This window comes from Otolemur garnettii, unplaced genomic scaffold, assembly GCF_000181295.1.
Source record: "Otolemur garnettii isolate 467f Iridium unplaced genomic scaffold, OtoGar3 scaffold00043, whole genome shotgun sequence".
In the NCBI taxonomy this organism is placed as follows: Eukaryota; Metazoa; Chordata; class Mammalia; order Primates; family Galagidae; genus Otolemur; species Otolemur garnettii.
Window position 1 is genome coordinate 8,994,151 of NW_003852438.1, and position 17,717 is coordinate 9,011,867.

The window sequence follows — 17,717 nt, forward strand, 5'->3', positions numbered from 1 at the left end:
AAACACAGTCTATGCCAGTGGTTCTCAACCTTCCTAATGCCACAATATATTTTTGTTGTTACAAAGGGGTCACAGCCCCCAGGTTGAGAACCGTTGGTCTATGCCCTCATTACTGGTTGGAAAATTTCACTATTGTGAGTCTTTAGCTCTTTGTTTTTCATCTCTTTAGCTCTGAAAACTACCCCACTTCACTCTGAAAGGAGACATCATTCAGCCTGGCTGAACCTAACACTTACCTGGAGAAGAGTTTGCCATTGGTAGCCAGCAGTGTGGCTGGATGAGGAATAGAAAGAAAAAGTCGAAGTTAGAAGAGAAATGAAAATCACCGGACTTGTTCCTCTGAACTGAAAACTCAGCCTACTCTTATTTATTCTGCCACTGCCATAGGCTATCTGAACTCCCCACGAATTCTGCTCTTAATTGGGGTTTCAGGATTAGCAAGCACAGCCCAGGAGTAGGGACAGACATGACAGAGAACAACTGGCCTTGAGCTCTGAACTTTTGACCCAGTAAGAGCTCCTCCATCCTGAAAGGGTAGAGTCATTCCGCCCCTCAGGCTGTGCTCCTGTCATACCACGGTCTTTACAGCCCCAGGAGACACTGGTGGGTCACTGGGCCTTTATCCTTATTGAAGCCCTTATCTACCTGCTGTTTGGTCCTTCTCTCTTACACCCGGTACTCCGACTTCTTTGGGCATTCTATACAGAAAACAGCCTCAAAGATGTCTGGGCAGAAGATGTTACGGTGATTTTATACATTACCATCTTCCCAGGGGCTTAAGGAAAATTCCAATGGTGAATCATGGGTCACTGCAGGTTGTTGAGAACACGTTTCTAGGCATGTGATGCTTTCTGTGTTTTATATTAGATTGTAATGAGACTCCTCTTTCCCTGTAGATAAGATCCCGGGGCTGGGCTGTTTCTTTTTAAAGTTTCCCTTTTTCATCCTATCTTAATTTATCAAATGCACAGCCCCGTCCCTCAACCCAGCCTCAGAGAGCTGTGCTGCTTACCCTCTGCTCCGAGGGTCAAGTCATCGTCAAAGCTGGTCCCATGGCTGGAGCAGTCTGTCAAATAATCAGGTGAAAATCACAGAAAATCAGAGTGGAACACACACACCTACACATACACACCCCTGCAAACATGAACATCTACACATGACCTTGAACAGCCACATAATCATACTAGATATCCAGGTTTGCAAAACTACCCCCAACTAGACACTGCCTCAGAAATCACATTCATGTTTTCAGAATCACACATATATCACACTCACCAATAGCCAACCTGCCCCATGCTCCATGTCACCCAGTCATGTATAAAATCCCTGCCAAATAGTGAACACATGGTGGGGGGTGTACTCACACACATAAACCAAACATTTGAAAATGTTCTGTTCTCATAGCAGTGGCCGTTAGCCGAGCAGCCCCTAGCGGAAGGTAACCTTTGGAGTATTTGTGAGCCTGTGAGCTCTGAGCCAGCACTTTCCTTCTGGACTTTCTGGGCAGCCTTTGACCACTAAAGTGTGTTTTGCAGACAGTTTCAAAGCACTCAAGCATGATATGATGCATGCATATTCTCATGCAGGTGCATAACTCTTACACACACACAGCTGTATCGTTCTAGAACCTCTACTCACCATTATAGATTGACCGTCCTGCTTCCTCAGAGAGTCCTTCTTCAGAATATCTAAAACCCCAAGACAATTTTATAGATTATTTTATAGATCATGAAATTTTCCAAGGGGGGTTTCATCAGATATCTACCACATGTTCTTATCATTTTCCAATGCAAGTCAGTAGTATTTAATTTGCTCACATTAATACTGGAGAAAACTAAGAGAGTGGTTACTTCACAGATAAATTGGTAGAAATCACCAGGGGAGTTGGGAATGGAATGTGCTACATTTTAAATTGTGCTGCTGCCATCCTGGACACTTCTTCTAAAGCCAGCTTAGCAATGATTCTTTAGTCTTTATGCAAAGCTGAAAAGAAAGAACACAGAAGCACAACTGGGGAAAGACATTTATAGAAACAGGCATATGGGTGTCATCATTTTGAAACATTTAAGTTTTCTTACAATTTTTAGGAGGTCACCTTATCTACCCACATCTCCTTTCTTCTCGAATCATATTCTTGCTTAATATCATGTCTTTTAGGAAGCAGCAGAAATTGCATTCTTGTTAGAGATAGTCTTACATTTTGAGATATGGTCTTATCAAACATTTACCATCTCCACCAGAACAAACGGAAATCAGCATAAATGGTAGTGAGAGACAACACAGTTTTTAAAAAAGGAATAAAGTTTCGCGTCCAAAACAAGTACATCAAGTATTCTGTGAAAAAGCTTTCCATGGGGACCGGGATATCTACATTTCAGTCCTGGCTAACAGTGACTCTTAGTTCTCAAGTATTATGGAAAAAGATTTGGATCCCAAGATATTATCATTATCTGAGTCCACTTTGAGCATGCTGTGAATTTTGTAGTGTTTACTTTACTAAAAGTTTTTAAGTGGAAGTTGTACATGATGCTTTAAATGCAACCTCACGTAGAGGCTGGAGGGGAGACAGGGTGGTAAAGTGAGTTCCCAAGGAAACTGCAGGAATCTCTTGGTGCTACGCCCACAGGAGCCTTCTCCTTTGTCAGTCTCCGAGATTCAGATAATTCTCAGGCTACTAGAATGTTACTTCATGGAATGTTTAGCAACGGGAGTGGGCTTACTAATTGAACATCTATAGATAAAGTTGTGTTGAAATTTTAACAAAATAAATGATTACATGTATAGACAGCTTTTGCTGGTAACTTCCTTTCAATAGTGTAAAAAATCAACCGTGTTTTCCAAAATTTAAATTTTGATATGTCTTGATAAAAACAAGACGGCACTTCTGGGGTGGAACTTTTTGACTGTCGATAAAAAGGGAAAGATCAAGCCAGTTGGGGAGCGCGGCCATTTGGATTTCTTCTACGCCATAAGCTCCTGGCTGGTGAATAAAGCCTTTCCTCTTATTAAAAACAAAAAACCAAAAAAAAAAAAAAAAAAAACAAACAAAAACCAAAAACCAAAAAACCAAGATGGTACATCAAGGTTTATTGAGAACAGGTAACTCTGATAATACAACTATAACTACAAATGTATATCTCGGTTATAATATATAATTATATTAAAATGTGTTATACTACTAGGATCATGTGTTTATATATATTATAAAAATATTAGTATAAATTAATATTTATTATTGCTGATGCAAATACTATAACTAATACAGTCAAATACTAGAAATTTGGGATTGAGTATTGCACTTAATGCTTGTGCTGCTACCCCGCAAAGGAACTAGTAAGGACTGCTGTGACTAGAAATACTGCTAAAACACACCACGAATCCACTTCTAGGTAGTACCCAATGCCAATAGATGATCCCTAGAAGACATGCTGATTATGATAACCCAGATATAGAAAACCATCCCTAAATCTCTATGTACTGTAAAATGGAAAAATGGTATGGTAATTATGCAATTTAATACTATATGACAATAAAAAAGAATGGCCTGCTACATGCAAGTATGCAGACGATCATCACACACATGACACTAAGCAAAAGAAACACACGTAAAACACTCTGTATGTACGCGTCTGTGTCTATAAAGCTCTCCTCAAAATTCCCAAACTTAGCTATGATGCTACGAGTCAGGTTTTGGTTTCCCCGGGAAGCAGAGTAGTGAATGGATGGGCCCAGAGAGGCGGAGTTTGGAGCACTGGTAATGACCTCTTTCAGTTTCATGGGTTTACCCTTTGTGAAAATTTATTGAGCTTTGTGTTTAATACTCATTTATTTTTCAGCAAGCATTTTATGCTTAAATACAATTTATTTTGAAAGGGAAAATGCTGCCAATGTGTATGCTATACTAAAATAAAATTTACATTAAAAACATCACCGATAAAATTCCTGATTTGTCCAAAGTAAAACAAACTCATTGCAATTAACTAGATACAAATTTTTATTGGGTGGTCCTTCTACATTTTTCTTCTCTGGTTGTGCCTTACTAGGTACTTCTATTTTCTTTTTTGAAGACTGGTCCAGGATGAGCCTTGGGGTGGTAGGTATTTCTATGGGTATGCGGGAGCTACTGCAGCAGGACGGACACATCTGCTGATGTCCTCTCACTGGGCATGAACATCTGACACCTCACGATTGTCACCCAAGTCCCAGGCCTTTCCCAGGTTATTGCATCGGCCACAAACTCCATGACTAGGAACTAGATCGGGTGTTCCCTCTGTCCACTCTTACACTGACAGGGCCCCAAGCATCATTTTGAATCTGAAACAAAGGAGCTAAGGTGTTGTTTCTCCTGTATACTCAAGTTATAGATAGTGTGTGTGTGTGTGTGGGTGGGGGGGTGATTGTGAGAAGCAGCGTGTGGCGACTTTTAGGTACTTCTAGCGTTTCCCACTGAAGGCTGCCTGTAGATGTTTACGGTAAAGTCCACATAGACGACATTAGGGCTACCAAGTCATTACCTTTGATGGCTTAGGAGCAACGTATTCATGTCCCAGAAAATCCCCTGAGAGAGTAAGAGGAGAAAGGAAACAGGACAGCCACAGTTTGTAAAGTCGTACATCATCAAGCCTCCCACAGAATAGACACTGAGAGATACTAACATTGAATTGCCCCAGATGTCAGGGGACTTTCTCAGAGATCTTGTCAGAAAAAAACAGCCTTCTTCTTCTTTTCTTTTTAAAGAAAACCTTCTTGCTGCTAGAAGGTATTTGATATAAAGAAAATGAAAACTGTATAGTCTTTAAATGAAATTTAAAAAGTGCCTCTTGGGGCACCTGGCAACAAGTGGACTGCTAACCAGTAAGTGTGGATTCTTCATTCATTTTCTTTACTCTGTGCTCCTGATAGGCTAAGAATCAAGGACTGGGATAACTCAGCATGTCATACTTAGAATGCATTGTCGTCTTCTATCTTATTCATTATCTGTTGTCAAAAGTCAAGTGTATTCTGTTGTCAATCACCATCATTATCCTTTAACTTTTTTCTGGTTTCCCCATGTCATCAAAAAGTATTAGATATTTATTAGAGAGAATTAGAAAATAGGAAATATTTTCTTAATCTAACAATTCCCTTTCCAAAGACAAATGCAAGCATGTTCATAAAGTTTCTAATGACCTTTTAAAAAGTTTAAATACTTGGAACTTTTTTCAAGACACAGGTGAGTAAAGTTATAGCAGATGCCTTGAACCTATCACTTTATTTTAATATGTAAACATTTTGCCATATTTTCTTCATAAAGAAATAAAGTATTAAAGAATAGGTAATATAAAATAATAAATAAATAAAACATTAAAGATAAAACTAAAGTCTTATTTTACTCACATTCTTGTAAATGGCCCCATGAACAAGTTTCAAAGACCCCTCTATATTTCTTATAATACTCTCTCTTATCTATTTGAACTTTTGAGTTGTTTCTAAGAAATGGTGGATTTTCTGCAAGATAAAGGACATGAGATTCTGAACTCCCCTAAGAAGAATTCTTAAACCAATCTAGATTCACCATTCCCTATAACATGCCCCCAGTGCACATAAATCCTTGTTAATTATACCACAAGGCACATGACCTCTCCTTTAAAAGGCCTTGATCTTCCTTACTTAGAGATACAACTCTATTTGAGGCAGCCAGGCTTGTTTTCTCCCAAAGATGAGACATTTGTTGTATTAAAAATTCCTTTCTTCCTTGGCAATCTTTGTTCTCAATAATTGAATCTTTATGGGATGAGCAACTGGACAGAGACTGAGGCCCCCCCCAACCCCCTTGGAGCTTTGACAACATTCTTTCCTACCATTTTCAACCCTAGAGGTAACCACTATCCAAGAGCTGGTGTGTATCATTTCTGGGCTTACGTTTTCTTCTGATAAATAAAGTAGATAGGTAGATAGGTCGACTTATTTTGTATAATTGTAAGTAGGCATAAAACTCCCTTACAAACCTTACTACGCACACATTGTTACAGAGCATCATGCACGTGCTCATATATCATCTCATTTCAACTTCACAAGACATTTGGAAGCTTTATTATTCTAGTCTTCTGCTTTATAGATCAGGAGTCTATGATGGAAAGAATTTCAATTATTTGCTTGTAGTTAGGCTCAAATCTTGGATCTTTCCACTCACTCTACCAACTTTTCAGCATAAGTTTCAATCCAGAGCATGGAAGGGAAAGGTGATTTCTAGAGATTATAATCTTATATTTCTATTGTTGGGGGGCCTACTGCAGCCTCGCACAAACTCTTTTCTCCTCCTCCTCTTTCTCCTCCCCCTCCTCCTTTCCTCCTAAGACAAAGACACAAAGGACCTAGTTAGCCCCACCCCTCATTTATGTCAAAGATCCTAACTCATCAAGGTCCTCTGGGCAAGCTGTGAAATCTGTCCACCCTCTATGGCCCCACATAAAAAGGGTCATCCCCAGAGGCAGACACCAGCTTAGCGCTGCTCAGGCGGGTCACTCCCCTTTCAGTAAATCTGGCCTGAACATAAGGGCTTCAGGCTCATCTCTGGGTACGTTCACTCATCCTTGTATCACCCAGTTCCTGTCCTTATTTATTCAAGATGGGCTAAAAAGGATGTCAGCTGAAGTTGCCACCCAATTTCTAGTACTTCCCAAACCTTCCCCCTATGTATTCCAAACCTGCACAGCTCTCCCAGCACCTGACTCATTCTCCTGAGGACAACTATGACCCTGTTCAGCTAGAAGGAGTTTCAGAAGACTGACTGTTGTCCTCATCACCCCTTTTAATGAAAGTTGGGAATGTTGAGGGGTCTAACACAGCCCTACATGAACCCCACCTTCTCTTCTCCCTCTCTCCTCCTAAAGACAAAAGACACAAAGAATCTAATTAGCCCCACCCCCCCAAAGTTCATCCCAAAGGACCCTAACTCATCAATGCCCTCTGGACAAGCTATGGAAGTTGTCCTCCCACCCCCCCCAGCCCCACATAAAAGGGATCTCTAACTGCCTCTGGGCACTGATGCCCTCTTAGCACTGTTCAGGCTGGTCACAGTCCCTTTCAATAAACCTGGCCTGATATCTTAGCTCTGGTCTTGTCTCTGGGTGCTGCTGCTGAAACATTTCATCTGTGAATTTATTCTTTTCCACTAGAATGTTGTATGTTTGCAGTCAAGAAGCATATTTTAAACTACTTGGCATCTTTCTAAACAGCAAGTGCACAATTAGTAATTGTTGATGTGAATTGGTAAGACTCTGGAGTGATCAATGAGATAAAGACATTAACTGAGCCAATCTTTCTCCTTTTCATGTCTGGTGAAGCATTTTAAATTCTAGGAAGGTTCTCAGATTAGGTTTCTTACCAAAACCTGCAAATATTTCTGTTACCTCCAACCTTTTCTTTCTGTATTTTGAGTACCTTCTATTGACTTTGAAGTCAATGAATTGTGAATAAAATTAGGACAATATGTTTTGTAAACAATGGGAACAAACACAAAATCAATCCTTCCTGGCATTGCCTTCCTGGGCAGAGTTGAAATAAATGAACTTGTATTATTCAGTGCTATTTATCCCCCACCAAATAAGCAAGGATGGGCTTATTTACATCAGTTAATAAATGAGTTTAGATTAAAGACTATATAAAGCTTGAGACATTCCTGGAGGGAAAATAAGGAGCAGGCAGGAGCTATACATTCTGAGAATTCATTATTACACAAACAATTAGACTTAACTAGGCCACAGAAACCTTCCCTTTGTGTCTGGGAAGACTGAGCCTAAAATGGCATAGGCTGGCGATGTGGGGTCTCATAGCGCAAAGTGTTTCTGAGGAGAGAGATAACACTGTTCCTTGGAGTACCTGCTCCAGTCCTCCACTGCCTGGAATGACTGATAAACCCTGAGCCCCACATGGGTTCTTAGTAGAAACAAACCCAGTGATGAATCACACTTCAGTAAGAATGGTCAGGTTTTTTTTTTTTTCTTTTTTTTTTTATTGAACGGTAACTATGTACATTAATGCACTTCTAGGGTGGTCAGGTTTTGAACTCCTCTTCTTTTGTACAGGACATAAGAAAGACTCTAGTACAGAGGAGAAAGCAGCAGATAGATGGTATCTGGAACTGAGCCCAGCCATTCCCACAGATGTGGATTTCCGCCCCTTAGATTCAGACCAGATAGTGCCTGTATTTGCAGACCTCCAGTCTGACTTAGCCTGAGCTCCAACTTGCACTTGATTCACAACTCTGATTACCAGCCCACCCCAGACACCTCCAATGCCCCTGCCAACTACCATCTCGACCTGACTTCTAATCAGGTTTTTTGTTTTTGTTTTTTGAGACAGTTTCAGTCTTGCCTAGGTTAGAGTGCCATGGTTTCAGCTTAGCTCATAGCATCCTCAGTCTCCTGGGTTCTGGCGATCCTCCCGGCTTGGCCTCTCAAGTAGCTGGCACTGCAGGTGCCCATCACAATGCCTGGCTAATTTTTCTATTTTTAGTAGAGCCAGGATCTTGCTCTTGCTTAGGTTGGTATTGAACTCCTGAGCTCAAGTGATCCCCCTGCCTTGGTCTCCAAGAGTGCTAGGATTATAGATGTAAGCCACTGTGCCTGGACTCATTTCTAATCTTTAGACCCAATTCAAGCCTGGTTCCCTGGATCTCTGAATCTGAATTCTCAGGATCTGTGCCTGTTAGTGTATCCATCAACCACACCCAATCCCATTGTCCTGCACTTACCCACAGTCCTGGAGCCAGTCTTCAATCTTATTGATTGGATTCCCTAGAAAAGTCAGACACCAGATCACCATGAGAACTGAAGGAAACCAGACTGCCTCCCTATAACAGAGGTGTTGTTTATATAAGGTGCCCTATGCACCTGTCTTCCCTCATAAGGCTTTTCCTTAAGAGCAATATAACCACATATAAGAAGAGTAGCTATTTCTTCTCTCTCTGCCTCCCCTCCCCCTTCCTCCCAGAACCCTGGAAAGTATCAGGCCCTTGCTCTCTTCTCTAAGTTTTGAGGATGGGATAGATACTCCTTAAAAAAAAAAAAAAGCACAATCTTGTGTTTGTGCTTTTTGATACCTACTGAAAAAGCAAGGATGGATTTATTTCTATTAGAATTTTTGTTTTACTCCTGTGTCCTAGGTCTCATTTGAACTTGAAAGAAGCTCTGAGGAGAGTGTAGGGAAGTTTCCTCCCCTCCAACTGCACGAGTGCATCTTGGAGAGGCAAGTGACTTCTCAAAGATCATGTGGCTTTTAAGTGACAGCGTTGTGGCCAAAGTCCAGGCATCAGGCTTGAGAACGGTCTTTTGATAAGACAGAATAGAAACGCCCTGAAGCATTCAAAGAGAGTCAGTCCCTAGCCTAAGGTTCTCATAGAAGCTTCTCCGGATGGTGCAAAAACACATCCCTTTCTTTGTGTTAATCCTAGGCCTTTCTCTTTCTCACATAGTTCATATCTTGCATTACTTTCGTGTCTCCCAGTAAATGCATTTTAGCCTCACCGAGAGCCCGCCCTAAACGAAGGTCCCTCTGTCCACTCTCTGCAGACCTGTGCCTGCTGTCCCACTGTCTCACAAGATGATGCAGACATCCATTTGATGCCTAAGGGTCTCTTACCTTCTTGGAAAACATCATCCAAGCTGGAAGGCTCAGGATCGGTGACATCCTGCAAGGCGGCTGCAGCCTCCTCCTCCAGGACCTGGGTCTGCCAGTTCCGGCTCTGACGGAGCCAGGCCCGCCGTTTCTCCCAGGATGTGGGGCTGAGCACAGACCCCTCCATGGCCCTGGCTCAGACTTCAGGGCCTCCTGGAGTAATGCTGTTCTGAGGGTTGAAACAAAATGATTGCGTCTCCTTCATCTTCTGCTCAGAACCACCATGCTCAGGGCTGCACCCCCCACCCCACCCCCACAGAATATTCTTGTCCTGGCACACAGGAGCTTGACCTTCCACTCTGGAGCAAGGAGGAGACACCCAGCCCATCTCCCACCTGCCCCCCTGCTACTCCCTCAAAGGAAGGATGCTCTGAAAAGTCAAAATACCAAGGAAAGTCTTTAAAATCAGTAATCAGTAAGTCCAAAAGCTTCAAATATAACATGCTTTAAGGGGCACTGAGCAAGCTGTTCTGATTTAAAGAATCTCTACTTCTCATGGTCGCTGAAATGTTATATTAGAAAACATTTCTCTTTAATGCTCAAGGATTTTCTCTCCCAGAATCTTTCATTGTGACTACAATGTCTTCATAATTGATGAAATTTACTTTATTTTATCCTCAACAAGATAATATGCAAAGGTTTAGGGTCTCAAGCAGTTATCCAGCCTTTCTGAGGTCCCACAATCAGGATGACCCATCAGTTACGTGATGTTAGGTTCGTTTGTTTGGTTTTTGTCTTGATTTGCTTTGTTTCCTGTTTTACGCATTAGGGATCCACATAGAATTTCTCAGGGAAAAAACTTGTGGTATTCTAAAAATAAGGAGTAACTGCCGTGAGCAATTAGCAGTTAGCACCTATGATCCTTTGTGATTTGTGAACTTGTGTTTTTATATAACTTGGAGTTAATTCCTCACTTCAACAATGCAACCGCTGATCCTATAGTTTACATTTCATTTACAACTACTTAAACAACACTCAGTATTCTTCCAAAAGGTACATGATAATGGTACTAGGCACATACCAGGCACATACCAGGCACATATTCAAAGAGGTGCAAAGAGGGGAGGAATAATTCAATTGTCCAGACAGAGCTTTAAAAGGTGAAGGATAACGTGTGCTCCTTGCTCATGCTCTGTCCTGCTGCCTCTTTTCTGCCCGTCACCCCCACCCCGCTGCACACTGAGTAAGCAGCAGTGGGACCAGGACTCTGTCTTGTCCCTCCACTCCCTCGAGCTGCCATAAAAGACTTCATCTTCAGAGCGACACTTTTAAGTGTTGGAGTAAGGGAACATAAAAGGAAAATAAAGAAGAAAGTGTCAGTTTCCAGAGGCTTCTCTTCTTCCAACACTTAAAAACAAAACCATTAGTGAGGCAGGCAACAATTTAGGCACTAAAATAGCTATTTTTAAAAAGAACATCCTGAACATAAAATGCCTTCCTAGGGCAATAAAATTGTTTTAGATGCCTCTGCTTGCCTCAGACAAAACATCCCAGAAAGCAATACGTATTTACTGTTGCCTGGTCTGAATTCTTGTGCTTTAGGCACAGTCGGAGACATATTTTTCTCCCAGGTGAGACAGCAGTTAACATTATGAGACTTTGCTTGTTAACCCTGGGACCTGGCCCTTTGTTCACTGCCTGTTCCCTTCTGGAGAATTAAATCACTGAATTAAGCTTGTGTCATAAAGAAGTCGCAAAGAGGGGTAGCAGAACGACTTACTGTCCTTTGGGTAGAGCCCTTGTGACAGCATAAAGAGGGGATGCAGCTGCCACTAGAAACAGTTTAGGAGAAGCAGCTACGGTGCCTTGATGTTTGTTGTCCTGGTCCTGTGCTCCTATTTAATAGGTTAGTGCTGGTCAGCACAGAGAAGAAAATACCCAAGACCGACTTGCCTAGTGTCTTTAATTCCCAAGGGAAATAGACTACAACTAAATCTCAAGGAATCTTCACCTCACGAGAGCATTTCTGGTGATTAGGAGAACCAAAAGGAAGGCCAGATGGCAGGAGGGCAGGAGGGCAGGAGGGCAGGAGAACTCAGAGGAAGAAAGGACGGAGGAGAAGGAGAGAGGAAGGGAGAAAGGGAGGATGGAAGGGAGAATATCTGATTTCTACAGTTGACTCTGTCCCTTACTAATGGTCTAACCTTGGAAAATTCAGTCACTTTCTGTGGTCTCAGTTTGCCAGTGAGGACATTACAGCCCTAAATGTGATGCTTTTTAGTACTACAGCCTTCTGGATATGCCGTCGTAGAGCGGGATCCCTGTAATGCCCAGAACAGCGCTAGAATCTCACTAATTGAGATGGAGAGAGTTTCACCATCCTCTGTGGTGTGATCTATTTATATTCCTCCCACGACTTTGAACCTGTGTCATAGCCATGTCAGCTAACCTCCTCTCCATCCCTTGCAAACGCTTACCTCCTTTCTAGCCTCAGGTGTCCTGATATTCTTCCCTCCTCTCGTCCCCTCCTCTCCTTCAGTCTTTGCCACACTCCACCAGCCATGTCCAGCTCTTCCCCAACTTCCTCCGTGAAGCCAGGCCTGGCTTCTGCAGCCTGCCCGAATCCCTTTCACTGAGCTTCTTCCCTGCTCGATTTTTTCTTCTAAGTTCTTATCACTAATATGCTTTATATTTTATTTACTTACCTAATTTATTGTTTATACAAGATGAGAACGTAAGCACTAAGAGGACAGAGGTTTTTGCCTGGGTATGTTCACCACTGTGTTTCTAAGGCCTGAAACAAAACCTAACAATTGAGATCCCTTAACAAATGCTTATTTCTAAATCAATGAGTGCCTAGTAGGTGACTGTTCCTCCTGGGAGCCCACTGCCTTCCAGAGCCATCCGAGACAGATGCATGGAGGGAGATCAGCCTGATGACTGTGGTGATAAGCGTGTAAGCACCTGCTTACTAACCAAGTAAAAATGTTTGGGGCTGAAAATGGGAGAAAAGAGAGAGTTATTCTATGATTTGTTTCTACTCTAGAAACTCCTATAACTGAGAACAGAAGCTATAGTTTCTTGACTGTGCCTATTTGCTGGCTGTCTCTATGTGTCAGGTACAGACATTTTACTTGATGTAAATACCTAAAGGAAAAGCACGATAAAAACAGTCCTTCATGCTTGAGATGTCCCAAGGAAGCTTGCAAATAAATGGCTGGTATAGTTATAGCAACAAGCAGGCTAGACAGGGGCAGTTCACCGAGAAGGACAGCCATTTTGGGGGCAATCTGAGTGAGAATTTCTTTACTTGATAAAGCAACAACAGAATCTGGCACAGTGGCTCTCCCTGTAACCCCCGCATTCTGGGAGGCTCCGGCAGGAGGATGGCTTGAGCTTAGGAGTTTAAGATTGCAGTGAGCTATGATGACACCACTGCATTCTAGTCTGGGTGAGACCTTGTCTCGAAAAGAAAAAGGAAAAGGAAAAGGAAAAGGAAAAAGAAAGCGAAAAAGAAGGCAACTATGATTTCAAGACTGGGGAATTGAAGAAATGAATTTTCCCCAACCTCTGTCACACTTGGGTTGTAAAGACCTTTTGTGCGGTGTTGTGTGGGAATACTGTACGTACAGCAATACTAGGAGGCAGGGAGAAGTAGAAGTGTCTGCTTAGTAGTGACGGAAGGAAGCTGTACTGCTGGGAGATAAGAGCCTGGGTATTTTTTGTGGAAATGTGCAGGAAGCGGCAAATGACTATCAGACAATCACATGGGTGGCTGAGCACGTTAGAGAGAACTGCAGGGCGGGTGCACACCGCTGTCAAGATAGCCGTTTTGTGGGTCTGGGGTTCCTGAAATAGAAAGGCTTGGAGATGTTTCCTTGAGTGAGCTTCATGGAAACCCAGGCGTCCAACACAATAGACCTCAGTGCAGTGAGAAGAGCACTGCCTAGAAATCAGAAGACTGGGTATTTTCCAAACTTTTTGTCCAGTGAATTGACTTTTGGCAAATCAATAGGTTTTTAATCTGGGCCTCAGTTTCATCCTTTAGGAAATGAACTGGTTGGATTCAATGTTATGTAAATTTACCTTCAATATGAATGTTTATGAATTTATTTTTATACATTTTATTTTATTTTAATCTTTTTTTTTTTTTTTTTTTTTGAGACACAGTGTCACTCTGTTGCTCAGGCTAGAGTGCTGTGGTGTCAGCCTAGCTCACAGCAACCTCAAACTCATGGGTTCAAGCAATCCTGCCTCAGCCTCTTGAGTAGCTGGGGAATACAGGTGCCTGCCACAATGTCTGGCTAATTTTTCTATTTTTAGTAGAGATGAGGACTCATTCTTGCCCAAGTTGGTCTTGAACTGCTGAGCTCCATCCACCTTGGCCTCCCAGAGTGCTAGGATGACAGGTGTCAGCCATTATACCTATTTTTATACGTTTTAGCTGAGTTTGAAATATGTATGGGAATAGTACTTATAAAAGAATATGCATTTAAATAGTTTTCACCATAAAAATTAGGAGATGGTGTGGTGGTCTCCAGAGTGACTTCCCGCTTTGCACATTGCCCTTTAGATTAACACAGACATCTTGGGTTCCTGGATTTGCAGGCTTCACTGATCCAGGAAAGAGGTGAGACTGAACAAGGGAGGCTGATAAGGACCCACGTGAGAGGGAGCCAGTTAGGTATTGCTCATTGGCCCCCAGCACCGCTTGGAATCTTATTCTTGCTTCAGTTTACCCAATTTCATCCATCTTCCTTCCAAACGAATTCTATCTGCCCTGTAAAGGCCTACTCGGGTCATCTCCTTTCTCTGACCCATCTCTAGCAGCTATCACACATGCCACCACGTATCCAACAAGAAAGCAAACAGCTACCTCTCTGTTTTCATGACCCTCCTTGCACCTTCTCCCTTGAACCCATCACAGGACACAGCACCGTGCTTTGCAATAGAAGCGGCTCAGTGAATACTCCTGTGCCAGCAGAGGAGCAAGAAACATGTTGGTGCTGGAGATTATTATCCCCGACTACTGTGTGGCATAGGACAGGTGCTCTTCCCCTCCTTGTGGCCTTAGATCTGATGTACCTATTTTGTACAGCTCGTAGTGAAGAAGAACAATGCTTGAGGCATAGTCTCCCCAGTTCTTTGTTGGTAGGACATAGAGGTCACCCAAGTCTCACTGGATTTATGTAGTTTAAGCTATCAAATTCTTCTATCATTAACACATTTTTTTTTCAGAGTTTTTCATTCCAAGTTTTCATTTATTTCTTAATAAAAAGCTTCTTCTGGAATCTGGCCACCATCTTTCTGGGTGCCGGTTTGTATTCCATAACTTAATCTATCCTTCATGGGGATGAAAGTCTGCAACCTGTGTATATTTTTCCTCCAATTTTCTTATTAATGTAACATCCTCTCCACACACACTGGTTATATTAATTCTTGCTCACATTGCCCCAAAGCCTTACTTTACACCTCTGCTCCCATTTCCAGCTCTTTGTCCTTTGTTCTTCCCTTCTTTAGTGGTTTATTCCCTAAATCCTTCTCCACAATCTACAGACAGTTTTGGAATCTGACTACAACCTAGTAGAGTAGGAGAGAATTCTCCTTGCTCTGAGGATGCTATGGTTAAAAGCAGAAATTATAGCAGACAGGATTCAAGTTAGATGAGAAAAATGTCCTCTAGTGATTTAAGATTAGAGAGTTGTTTAAAAGCAGTGAAAAGAGTATCTCTCAACAAAAATTATCAGCAGAAGCTGTAGCCACAGTGGTCGCAGAAAAAATTATTAGTACACGGAGAACATGACCTACTTCTGGTCTCTGCTGAGGGAGGCAGAGATTTACTATGCATTGATGTGGGTGAGTCAGAACGATAGGTGCTCATAATAATGGATATGTATAGAGTTACATATTTATGCAGAAAGCCTTCCCGTAAACTACTCCACTTAATCACAGCAACTACTTTTGAACTAATTATTGTTTCCTGACACTCAAAGAGATATGTGACTTGTCCAAATTTACATATTTAGGACTTTGGAGTGTTAAGATTTAAACTCAAGTTGATCTCAGTTCATGTTTTCTAGTCTTTTCACTGACTAATAGAATAAGAAAATGGCCTGAGCCATCCAAGGGTCAGCAGTAAAGGTAATCAGGGATAAAGAGAAGGACAGACTGTTTTAGTAAATTCTCAATTTTACATGCTCTATAAACTCCCCATCGTACAGGCGTTGTTTAGAAAAGAGACGGCATAAGGCCCATGTGATACATACTTGGTTTTGTGACAACTGCAGTGAAGGAGGAGCTGCTTTGTTTGTGCTATTGGCATGCTTTTTCTTCTTGACTCTACCTAGGTGATGATGGAGCTATTTAACTTTCCTTAGACTTACAGAATGGTTTTTGGCAAGGGTCATCTGGGTTCTAGTTGAGATGAGAAAACCTGCCTGTTATGCTCCCATTGCTTGGCCCTGAGAGCACTTAGCAATGGTCATGAGGCAGCACAGAGCAATCGGCCATGGCTGGGCCGTGTTCATGCGTGGCTGGTGAGGCACTGAATTTTTGGGACTCGTCTGGGGAATCCTGTGGGAAGAGCTGAGAGAGTTGGACTGGTGAGAAGCACTCAGAGGGCTGGGAACAATGCATATTTGTCAAAATTTACTATAGACATAGTTTACTCTTTTAACAAGTATGAGCCAAATGTCATCTCTGGTTACACACACTTCACTATGGGGAAAAATCTATAACCTTAAGGTACTTAAAGGGTCCAGGAAGGATGGTCAATGCTTCCTTTTCTTTAAAGTCCAGAGTTTATAAGAAGGAAAATCATAGAAAGAACCCAGGCTTGGAATCTGAATAAGCCTTATTGGGAATCAGCTATGCCTATTTACTGCACATTTGTCCTTGGTAAAATTGCTTGTATCTCTGTACCTAAGTTTCTTCCTATGCAAAACAGTAGTCAAAACAGTAGGTAATGTGTATGAATTTCCCGATGTATTAGGGAGGGGCTTAATAAATGACAGGTATAATTACTGCTAATGGGCCCTCAGTCTAAGCTGTTCACTAGAATTGGAATGTCTGAAGGAATAAGGAAGGAAAAATGATGGTGAAAGAGGGATGTTGCTGTTAAAAACAGATGAAAGCTAAGCAATGAAAAAATCCTTCATTCTTGTCTAATATCCAAAGGGATCAGAGAGATCATTTAATCTTGGACACTCGTCTTGTAGTTGAGGAGAGAAAGAGAAACTTGTCTGGGGTCACAAAGAATCGTAGTGGTTGTAAATGGGACGGAAACTCACAAGCTCGGGGTCCCAGATGTTGCTCCCTCCCTCTGTATCCTACAGCCTTCCTCTCGCCACTCTTGGTTTCCAAGGCCCAGCATAGGTTTGTCTCCAGTGCTCTGGGCCTCTTCTCAGGGACATGTACGATTGTGTCAGACACACTCTCTTCTCTTCTGTCCGTATCGTACCTATGCCCCAAACAGTGCCTGAGAACTGGGACTGAGAGTGACACCCAGCGTGGGAGGAGAAAAAAAGGAAACGGGGTTTCCATCCTGTGGCCTGTGGGACCTTCTGCATCCACAGACAAGATGCACATTTGCCACCATTGCAAAGGGCTGCGGGAAATCCCACAATGACTAACATTTCTCAGTTTGCAGCTTGGACAAACCCCACCTCAAGCCAGGTGGACCGTCCCCTACTCTCCATACCCCAACCTGTAACTGCTCTCACATTCTTTCATAGATAAGCAGCGCCTGCTTTGTTTCCACCCCCCTTTCATGTCCCTGCAGTCTGGAGGGTCATCAGAACAAAAATTATCCTGAGTAGAACCTTTAAGGATTCCAAGACTTCAGTCATCTAAGGGAGCATTCTGGAACTTCTATCATCTACTGCAGGAAAAAGGGAGGGTGTTATTCGGAAATAGCAAGAAAAATTCCAATTAATAAGCAGAATTCCTTTTCCCTGCCCTTTCCCTATCTTCCCTCTCACAAAAAGGTTTACCTGAATAAATACTGAAAGACCATCTAAGATCTCTTTTTTCTCCTTCTCTTTCTTCTTTACATCTCCTTATGGACAGCTTGTAACCTGCTGCAGGAAATATTAAAGTTCTGCATTTAGAAAAGAATGATC

General features: G+C 42.1%; 1 protein-coding gene across 1 annotated transcript in view; it reads right to left on the bottom strand.

Moving 5' to 3' along the window:
• TESPA1 (thymocyte expressed, positive selection associated 1) overlaps positions 1–16,950 on the bottom strand; it is a 36,506-nt gene extending 19,556 nt beyond the window's left edge. The window contains exons 1-6 of the mRNA XM_012805496.2: positions 16,887–16,950; positions 9,622–9,826; positions 8,735–8,777; positions 1,639–1,688; positions 1,013–1,066; positions 237–273 (exon numbers count right to left, since the gene is read on the bottom strand). Of these exons, the coding sequence (XP_012660950.1) occupies positions 237–273; positions 1,013–1,066; positions 1,639–1,688; positions 8,735–8,777; positions 9,622–9,784 (347 nt within the window). The 5' untranslated portion in view covers positions 9,785–9,826; positions 16,887–16,950. The remainder of the gene's footprint in view (positions 1–236; positions 274–1,012; positions 1,067–1,638; positions 1,689–8,734; positions 8,778–9,621; positions 9,827–16,886) is intronic.
• Between the last annotated feature and the right edge of the window lie 767 nt (positions 16,951–17,717).